Source organism: Lagenorhynchus albirostris, chromosome X (genome assembly GCF_949774975.1).
Source record: "Lagenorhynchus albirostris chromosome X, mLagAlb1.1, whole genome shotgun sequence".
In the NCBI taxonomy this organism is placed as follows: Eukaryota; Metazoa; Chordata; class Mammalia; order Artiodactyla; family Delphinidae; genus Lagenorhynchus; species Lagenorhynchus albirostris.
Genome location: NC_083116.1, coordinates 44,680,368 through 44,691,043, shown reverse-complemented (window position 1 = coordinate 44,691,043; position 10,676 = coordinate 44,680,368). Strand labels below are relative to the sequence as shown.

Here is a 10,676-nt window from a genome sequence, read left to right as displayed (position 1 = left end):
CAAGAACCCTGTAAGGTAGGTCCTGTTATGAGTCCCATTTCACAAATGCAGGGATGGAAGCACAGGGAGGTTAGGCAACTTGCCTAAGATCACACAGCTCAGAAGTGGCAGAGTCGGGATTTAAACCCCAGCAGCCTGGCTCCAGAGTCAGTGTTCCTAAACACAATGTTATACTGCCTCTACTTCTTTTTCTACTTTTCATTTAAAGACAGCTGACAGCTCTAAGTAAGGAGAAAGGTTTTATCTTCTGTAATCCCACTCAGACAGAACACTCAGAGTGTGCCCAGGAGGAAAGAGGGAAAAGAAAAGCTCTCAACCCAAGAAAACACTCTCCCAAGCAGAGTGATGGGATGGAAATCGAGAGCCCAGGACTGGTGGGGTAGTAGTGAGTCACAGAGAAGCTGTTATACTGGGCGGTTAGTGGAAATCTCATTTGTAAAATGCAAAATTAAAAGGCAGTTTCTGGGTGGAATGGGACATGGAGGAAATGATCAAACTTGGAGCACAAAGGTCCCTTCTCCCACTTCCCTCCAGAGAAATACAGGAGCTCTGAAAGGCAGGAAGCAAGTTATGGGCAGAAGGCAAAACACAATGAGTTAATGTGGGAAATCTCCAATCAGGCAGGGTCTGTGGTTCCAGAGGCAAAGATTGCACATCAGGCAAAATGAATGCCCTTCCTTGTCTTTATCACTAACACTTCATGTGGCAAGCCAGGGCACACCAGAGGGTCAAAGGCCCAAGTGATAACACGAGGAGGCCCACTGCCTCTCAAGCAGAGTTCCCACCTGGGCCTGACTCTTGCATATAAATGCTCCTCTAGCTTAAAAAAAATGAGAAGCTTTTGTTTTGTTTCATTTTATTGAGTAGTCAAGACAAATCAATCTTGCTTTCTTTCGGTCAAGTTTTACGGCTATGAGTAAAGTCAGGATTATGAGTCAGGAAATCCCAACTCTTAAAACAGAGGAAGGAGACAGCAGTGGGATCAGTCTGACAGCCAGACCCAAAGGGGCTAGCCCAACCTGACCCTGTACTACTTGTTTCTGTGTTTCTCTCTGCTCCTTCATGCCCTGAACGCTCCTCCATTCCCCTCTCCTTCCCTTCCCCTTCCCCCTCCCCCCATACAAGCTATTCCGTCAGTCAGCTGACTAGGTAACATCCAAAGCATTTTGATTGTCCTACCCCGTAAATGAAACTTATTTCTTTGAGATATTTTAGAAGAGAGGAGTCACCCCTTTCTTTGAATCTTGGCCCATGCCTCATAGGAGACAGCATGGTCCTGTAGAGTCAGACCTTGATTCACCTCCCAACTTTATGCATGATAGTGGGCTTGACTTTCCTCACCTGTAAAAAGGCAAGGTTTCCTATTTCATAAGGTGCTTGGAGAAATGAAGGAAATAATATATGCCTAGCAGAAAGCTTTGTACACAAAAGGCATTCAATATATTTTAATACCCTTTTATACAAGAGGTCAAAAATCACTTGGGCTCTACCTAGAAACCCAGAGCCTTATTTCTGAGATGGGTTACTTGGTATCTGGGTTATTTATCTCTCAAAACTGAATAGTGGTAGTAGGAGTGAAGGAAAAGGCCCTACCTCCTAGAGAAGGTGAAGGATCCAGAAAGAAACAGCAGGGGATGTCTTCCCTTCCCTGTGCACTTTTCTCTCCTTCCTGCAGTTGCAGAGGTGGGATGGGGGTGGCTACAAAGGTAAAGGAGGAGTTTCCCTTGGTACTTTAGAGAGAGAAAGAAAAGTGTTAGCACTTTTAAGACGGGTTCTCATTCTCTCCCTCAATACCAAACACAGAGGTCAATGGATCAGAGCTCGGCAGAGCTATCAGGCACCAATGTGGGGACAGGGAAATTTTCTTCAAGTGAGCACAGTATGGTTAGGGAAGGGCATTTGTCACTTTGGTTCTTATCCTTCAAGCCACATGAAAAGCAACAACAGTAAGTCAGGACATCAGAGACGAAAGCATCTATAAGACTAACAAATGCAAACGCTTGACAAGGAAGAAAGCTTTATTGAAGCACACACACATTTCAGGGGGTGGAGAACAAAGGAGCAAGTGACAGTCCAGGATCCCAAGTTATGCCTTCCATTACAATATCAATCCACACCGAATAAACCTTTTTAAAACACTCTTCCGTTCACTTCACACATACAACAGAAAGCAGTGGCCACCTTCAATCCAGTAGCCTTATAGGAGAGTCCGCTAGCAGTCAACTCTACTGAAAGGGATTTCTTCTCCGGTACAGACTCCTTTTACAAATGACTTTGTGAAGATAAAACTGTGAGAATAAGAAGGTCAGTTTGGGAGAGTGAGTTTCAGAAAATGAACCTTAGATCACTAGACCCTTCTTAGAAAGGTCTCAACCCACCACACCCAGGTTACATCTAGGTCAACTTCAGGAAACAAGAGAAAAAATAGGAACTGAAACCACTTCAAGAAGGAAGTCAGAAAACCTGGGAGATTCTCTGAACACACTCTCTTGGACACTAACAGTGCCCAGCCTGGAGAAACACTGGACTGGTTTAGACCATACGTGGCCATTCTGGCTGACATAACAGTATGTAGACCCTATTCTGGGTGGTAACATATGGCGAACACAAACGCTAAGAAAAGTGTGGTACGTGAGAGTGAAGATGTCTTTCATTAGAGAAATTAGGAGCTCTTTAACAACTGCTGTATCAGTTTAAAATGCAAAGAATTCAGCATGGGCTAGGAGACACTCAGTCACTGGTCCTCAGGGACCACTGAGAAGCCCTTACTGGGCATGCCCATGACCCAGTCCAAAGGCCATTATCTAATTAAAGTGCTCTTCTAAAGCAGCTCTGTTATAAGGGTTCCCCAAAGGTCTAGGGAAGGTTTTCAGAACTGGAAGCAACTTAGACATTTTCTTAGCATTTCCAAGAAAAGCATTCGACCCAAGCAAGGTGGAAACTGCTACAAACAAGAAGAGTTAAAAGCCAAGTTCCAGAAATGTGTCAAGGTAGAAATGGAGTTAAAAGCATAAATTGGAGAAGGAAGGATGGACCTACTCACCTCTCTCCCATCTTCTGTCTTCCACCCCATCTTCTGTAACCCACCCCTGCTTCCCGGAGCCTTGGCCTCAGACCAGGCACACCTTGAAACACAGACCAGTATGAGTGCCAAAGGCAGCCAGGGCTTCCTGGGGAAGGAAGAACCAGGATAGCAAGACAGGTGATAAAAAGTTGTTTTAAAAGATAAGTTAATTAAATCTCATAAAGATATAAGAAACATGGACTCTGAAAATATATAGTAGTTTATGCACAAATAAAAACATTTTGAAGAGACGCTTATTTTTGAGCCTGCTTTAAAAAGGGATAGTCTACATCACTCTAGCATAATGAGATTTGTAGAAATACACGTTTACACACACACACACACACACACACACATCCACACACACTAAATTATAAATCTTCACCCTTGGTTTCTTTGCTTCCTCTGACTTGCCCTAGACAAGGTTGGACCTGCAGAGGATAGGGGCTCACAAGCCCAGCTTCTGCTTGGCCATCGAGGAACGGAGCTGCAGAGTCCCTTCCGCCCAAGACCCTGGGTACTGTCGCATCTTCTGCCATAGGCTTACTTCTTCCCCAGTCGAGTCCATCCAGTCCACCACTTCCCCATTACTGATTCCTAAGGAGAAACACCAGAGGAGGCTGAACAGGGACCCCATTCCTCAGCCTACTGAGAAATATGGGTTATGCATTAAGGGTAGCACCCCATAAAAGACAGTGCGCTATGAAGATGGGCTGATGGGGACAGCGGTCTGAGAATGGCTCCCTGTTGATTTTGCACAGCTATTTCTGTGCTCTTGAGACTCCGTCAAGAGACTTAAAGTTGATGAAATGAGACTCGAAACAGCACACGGTAGCTCGAGACTTCTTATTCTAAGGCTGTTACAGCTATAGCCCTTCTGTTATTGCCAACTTGACAAGGGAAGGGAGGGGACGGGAAGGGAGGGGAGGGAGGGAGGAAGAGAGGGGGGAGAGGGAGGAAGGAAAGAGGGAAGAAAGGGAGGGAGGGAGGGAGGGAGGAAGGGAGGGAGGGAGGGAGGGAGGGAGGAAGGAAGGAAGGAAGGAAGCTGAACACCTTTATTTTCTGGCTGTAGACTCCAGGCTTGAAGTTCAGATCATATGGGGCCTCATTTCTATTCTCTTGTATAGTCATTCATTCGACAAACATTTATCAAGTGCCTACTGTGTACCAAGTACTCTTCTAGGCTCTGGAGATACAGTAGTAAACAAAGCAGAAAAAGTCCTGCCTGCAGGCAGCTTACATTTGAATATAGAAGACAGAAAATACACAAGTAAATCAACAAGAGTATTCTAGATAGTGAGGTAAGTGTCATGAAGCAAATAAACAGGGTGACTTGTAGTACCTAGATCAAGGCCTCGCTTAGATTAAGTGATCTGAGGGTCCCTCTGAGAAGGAGACATATAGTCAGGAGCTGAAGGACTGGAAGGAACCAGCCTTCCCAGACAGAGGGAGCACTAATTGCAGAGGTTATGAAGTGGGGAGAAGCTTGGTATACTTGGAGAAAAGAAAGCAAGTCATTGTGTTTGGAGCATAGTGAGCAAGTAGTACTATATGATGGATCATAAAGGAACAGAGGGTCTAGACACAGGGGCCTATTGGCATGGTGAGAACTTTGGATTGCTTTCTAAGTGCAGTAGGAGCCCCTGAAGTGTTTCAAGTAGGGGACTGACATGAACTGGCTTACATGTGTAAGAACATCATTCTAGATGCTTTGTGTTAAATGCTTTGTATGAATTATTAATATACAAGTAATATTTACAGCCACAGGAATGCAGAGACTGTAGAGAAAGAAAGGAGAATTCAAGACTAAGCCTTGAGAGCACCAATATTTAGAGTTTGGGTAGAGAATGAGGATGTCCCAAAGAAAAGTGTGGTGTCAAGAGAAGCAAAGTATTTCAAGAAAAAGGGAGTGATCAGCTATGCTAAATAGCATGAAAATTCTAGGATGATGAAAACAAAATTTTGGCATAAGCAGTTACTCAGTGGAATGGTGGGACAGAAGTCAGATCACAGTGGATTGAAGACTAAAGGAGAGCTGAGGCCATGGAAACCACTCTTTAAGAAATCAGAGGGGAGACGTGGGGTCAAGGGAAGGTTTGTTTCTGTTTATTAAGACTGGAAATACCAGAGTATATGTACTTTCTCCTCCAATAGGGAGGTAGAGAGAATAAAACTGATCAGATAGGATAGATAGGAGATTCCAGAAGTAAGGTCACTGAGAAGGAGAGGGTGTGATCTAGAACACTTGGAAAGAGCTTGGCCCTTGCTAGGAAGGACCCTTCTTTCATGTAACAGGATGGAAGGTGGAAATCAGAGGTACAGATATATGTAGGTTTTTATATGTTTTTGGTGGGAAGATGATGGCATTCCTGGAAATCAGGGTCCCATTTACCTGTACACATGAAAGTGCAGGAGCTCAGCCTCCCCTCAGCCCTGCACATAATAGGTCCTCAGTAAACACTGGCTGAATGTTAACTGAAAGAAGACAACTCCTGACATAGTGGAGCTGTGTAGGGAGGGTGATGGGTCTATTCAGAATGAAATATCTAAGAGGCCTTGAAGACAGTGAGGGTGGGGGAGAGGTTCTCACCAGTGCCAACACCCAGCCTGACCCCGCCCAGGAAGTCATTGCTGGCCAGGGGCTCCCGGTCCCACACAGTCAGTTCCAGGCACATGTGTTGGAGATCTTCCAGCCTCACACCATTGTAGACAAATGTATGGTTGTAGTGGGGATTCAGGGTCTTCTTCATCACAGGAGTTTTACGCTTACTGGCCTTGTTCCTCATGGGAAGGAGGTATCTGGCAGAGGGTGCGGAGGAATCAACAACCTACTCAAACCTGGCAATATCTATCTAAATTTCCCTTTCCCCTCCCACAGGTCTAGCCCAGGAAGTTGAGTCAACACTCAGATCCGAGGACACACTCTCCCTCCTCTGAATCTGCTGAAGCATAGTTCCTACCACCTCCACTAGATCATTCACCCGATTCAATTCCTTTTACCTGGAGAGAAAATTAATACAATATTATTAGGGAGCTATTGTCTATATGCCATCAAAAATAGGTTTTGAATATTTGGTTCCACTTCTATTGGGAAAAGTCCTGTTTAATAAAAACAACAGTAATAAGCATAGGCACAGCCAGACATGATTTGCTAGAGAACTTAAGTCAGTAGGTCGAGCTGTAACTTGGGGAAAGCTGCCATTGCTTAAATGTTGTGGGGAACAAAGTCCTGAGTCCCCAGGTCTTGACAGTCAGGGAACACAGATTTTTATTCAGGATTAATTAAGAGCATAAATCTATAACAAAGGAAAAGTCAGACCTAACTGTCTACCACCCTCCTTTTTGGAAATCAACACTACAGCCCAGCCCAAACTGAGCTCAGACCAGTGGAAACGTGGTAGCGGAGGTTGTGCCATTACCTAATTTCAGGAACAAGTTGGTTGCTGGAGGTGGCAGGACACACAGGGATAATATCTACAGAGAAAGGTTAAATTGGGTTCCTCTCTTAACTCTCATGTCCTGAAACTGGTTAGTTTGGTGCTGGTCCAGGGACTCACCCCTTCACAAAGCTGTCTGAAGTCCCTCCTGATTTGGCAGCTGTCAGATTCTTGGCTTCTTTGATCCACACCTGGAGCTCTCCCCCTTCCCCACCTGTACCTGGAAGGGATGTCAGACATAGCAAGTGAGTTCTGACACCTCCACATTTCTCTCAAGCTTTATCTACATAGCACTTCCTCTCCTTGTTCCTGAAGACAGCAACTTCCATGATAAGTGGACCACACCTGTCTTGTATTCTCAGTGCCTAGCACAGCGCCTAACAGCGAGAAATAGGTGCTCAAGTCATAACAATAGCAACAAAGGCTTATTGAAAACTGGCTATGTGCCTGATTCAACATTAAGCATTTATTCCTCAAAACAACCATATGAGATATATACCATCATTCTCCTCATTTTACAGATGAGAAAATTGAGGCATAGAGAAATAAAGTTTCCTGATGTTTTCTGAATGATTGAAAAAAGGGAACTCTACCACTTGTGTTCTGGATCCCATCCCCATGTCAACAAGACTCATCAGGCATCATCAATTTCAACCCCCACCTCCCATTTTTAATATCTCATTCTCTACTGGTCCCATCCTCTCAGTCTAAATATATGCTAATCTCACCTCTGGCTTTAAAAAATCCTTTTAAAAGTAAATTTCCCTTCAACCTTATCTCCTATTCAAGCTGTCCTCCCTGGCTCTCCTTTCTTTCACCATCAATTATCCTGGAAAAAAAGAGTCCACACTCACTGCCTCTACTTCTTTGCCTCATTCACTCAACCTAGTTTCTAGTGAAATCTGGCATCTGCTTCCACTGATCCACTGAAAATGTAATCTAATGCCGATAAGTTGTGTCTTCTCATTGGGCCCGACATGCCAGTGGTATTTTAATACTGTTGACAACACCCGCTCCCTTCTTCAAGCTCTCTCCCGGCATTGCTCTCCCCTGATAAGCCTCCACCTCATTGGCTTCTCTTCCCATCTTCATTCTCTAAAGTGTTCCCTCTGGTTCTATCCTTGCCTCTCTTCTCTAGCTATCCTGCACACCCTCCTTGGGAATCTCACTGACTTCCCCAAATCCTATAGATTAGACTTTGCTGCAGGTAACTTTTTAAGAACTTGGCTTCCCATTGCCAAAGTGTCAAGTTCAACTCCTTACCATTACATTCATGGCCCTTTTCAGCTAGGCTGCAGCCTCATCAACAATTCCAGCCCTACTTCCACATCTATATACCATAATTCTAGCCCCACTCAACTAAGAAGTTCACTGCCTCACACTTACATACAACCCCCCATTTACCATGCCTTTTTCAAACCTTTGCTCATGCTATCTCCTCTTCTGGAAATGCTCTTCTCACCCCATCCTCTTCTTTTTCTTCCTGGTAAAGTCTTAAGTCCAGTATCATCATTACTTCCTCTTTAAAATTCTCCCAAATATAACCAGACAGAATTCATCACTGCCTTATCTGTGTTCTTTTAGCAGATGACTATATTACTTTCTAAAATAAACTGTGCAAGGGAGGGCAAATATAGTATCTTATTCACCTACATATCCACAGTCACTATGCCTGGTGTGTTGATTTACTCTTACTCAGCCTTCAACTTCCTGTCCCTTATACTTATACACCACCCTTTCCAACCACCCTCTCTCAGTCCTGAAGCTTCTGTTCTGTTCTGACCTCTTAGTAGCCTGTCAGAGCTGGACCAAGACCAAGTTAGTTTAATGGCATCAAAAACAAAACAAAACAAGAACATAAAAACAAAAAAGGGAATCCAACTCTTAAGGCATTCCCTTCTGGTTGAAAAACAGAAATGGCTTACTTAGTAAAGGAATCTTCCCTAGAAAATGATCCAGTGTGCATCGTAATCTGGTCTCTCCAATAGTGCTAGCCACTAGCCAGCACCACCTCGCACAGATCTTGTGCAGAAAACTAAGAGCTAAATCCAGGGCCCCAAAGAAAACTCACTCTTCTTCCGGTCACCTCCAACAGGGAGTTTGGAGGCTGGGATGTATTTCAGTGATACCACCAACTCGCCTTTGTGTGACGGCAAGCCAGTCGAGGACTCAGCACTGATCTGAAACACAGGGAAACCCAATAGGTCAAGCTGGGCGGTTCAGGAGTTGTTGAGACCTCTCGCTGAGGAGATTCTAAAATTACCCCCAAGAACAGTTTCACAGCGTAAAAGGATCCTTCTCCTTATGAATACCATCCACGATCCCTAGGCCATGGCAGCCACAGGATTCTAAGGCAGTTTCTTCCGAAGGAGCTGAGGAAGAACTAACAAAGAGTCTTCCGCAATGCCTACTATTTTGCTACTTTGGGGATACCATTACTAGATTCCAAATACCCTCAAAGGTCTGCCAGCAAAGTTGCCATACAAACTGACAGGGGACTGACACCATGACAAAGAATCTTGCTACCAACATTGTTAGTGATAGCCCCAAAGTGGAAACAACCTAAATGTCAATCAATACAGGAAAGGTTAAATGAGTGATTTTAATGCCATTGTATGGCATATGGTGTGCAATCATCAAAAAGGATGCAGTGAATCTCTACACACTGACATATAGAAAGATATCCAAGATGTACTGTTAAGTCAACAGGGCAAGATGCAGAAAAAGCATCCCACTTACATTAAAATATATTCATATTTGTATATGTAAATATATATGTATGTAAATAATGATTATTATCATTATCACTCATATAGTACTTACTATGTGCCAGGTACTGTTATAGTATTTTAATTATATCATTTTGTTTAATCCTCAAGATAGTCCCTATGACATGAGTACAATTATCCCCATTTTACAGATTATGAAACAGAGGAACAGAGAAGTTAAGTAACTTGCCCAAGGTCACCCAGTAATTGGCAGAGCCAGGATTCAAATTCAGACAGACTGGTCCCAGAATCCATGGTTTTAAGCACTATACTACACTGCATAGAAAAACCCAGAAGCATACAGACATAACACCTGTATCTTCTAAGGAGGGGAGTAGAATGGGGAAAGGAAAGAGGGCTTTCACTTTTTACTCTGTCTATATCGATAGTGTCTTTTTAATGAGAATGGCATGTATCACTTGTATGATTTTCAAAGATAAAAAGTCTTTTTTAAAAGAGAGCTTGCAAAGATTTGAGGGCTAGGTGAAACTCTGTTACAAGGATTTGAATATGCCACAATTTTTAATTTTACATTTGTTTAGGTTACTTTTTTTTTTTAACATCTTTATTGGAGTATAATTGCTTTACAATGGTATGTTAGCTTCAGCTTCACAACAAAATGAATCAGTTATATACATACATATATTCCCATATCTCTTCCCGCTTGCGTCTCCCTCCCTCCCACCCTCCCTATCCCACCCCTCCAGGCGGTCTTTTGATTAATGACTGCATCTACCACTAGAATCTAAATGCCAGGAGGACAGGAATCAAGCCTTTTTGTTGTTGTTCATCCTAGTATGCCCAACACTTAGCAATGTACCTGGCACATAGTAGATGCTCCACAAATATTTCCTGAATGAATGCAAGAGTGAATGAGTGGATATGTGGGATGAGCAGCAAGTGGCCGTGGGCAGCAGGACTGCTTCACTCTACTGGCTCTCTCAGCATGGCTCTGTCCCTTATGCCTTGGTACCCAGAGCATGAGCTGGTGCAGATCAGAGGTGCTCTTTCACTGCCCGTGTTCACTGGGGCTCCTCTAACCTAAGGCCTCAACTCTGAGCATGGCAATGCAAGGAAGGTATAATCCCCACTGGTTTGGAAAAATGTACCACATACCCAGAATGCACAGAAGTGTAGTGTATGGGAGAGACACAGAAGAACAGGGAGGTGGATGCCAGGAAGAGAAAACTGAATGGGAGCAAACGGATCACTAGGGCAAAAAAAGAAAAATCAGAGACAATAAATGTAGAATGTTTTCAGTTAAAATAGATATGTAGTACTGGAGTGGTCTTTTTGTTGTTTATAAAATGTCTACACAATTTATTAGTCTCTAGATTGTGAACTTTAGTGGACTCTTAAAAGTTGGAGTTTAGCCTTAGCTGGAAATTGGCATAATTGGCGTATTTG

The 10,676-nt window shown here is 43.6% G+C and overlaps 1 protein-coding gene across 4 annotated transcripts in view; it reads right to left on the bottom strand.

Annotated features, from left to right (window-relative positions):
• Window positions 1–2,000: 2,000 nt before the first annotated feature.
• SYTL4 (synaptotagmin like 4) overlaps window positions 2,001–10,676 on the bottom strand; it is a 69,533-nt gene continuing 60,857 nt past the window's right edge. For 2 of the 4 annotated variants that reach the window (XM_060137605.1, XM_060137608.1), the window contains 4 exons: window positions 8,573–8,681; window positions 6,622–6,721; window positions 5,655–5,863; window positions 2,001–3,661 (listed from right to left, as the gene is read on the bottom strand). In XM_060137605.1, coding sequence (XP_059993588.1) covers window positions 3,513–3,661; window positions 5,655–5,863; window positions 6,622–6,721; window positions 8,573–8,681 — 567 coding nt within the window. In that variant the 3' untranslated portion in view covers window positions 2,001–3,512. Of the gene's footprint in view, window positions 3,662–5,654; window positions 5,864–6,483; window positions 6,539–6,621; window positions 6,722–8,572; window positions 8,682–10,676 lie in introns of those variants that run through there. The other 2 variants (XM_060137606.1, XM_060137607.1) reach the window with 2 other exon arrangements.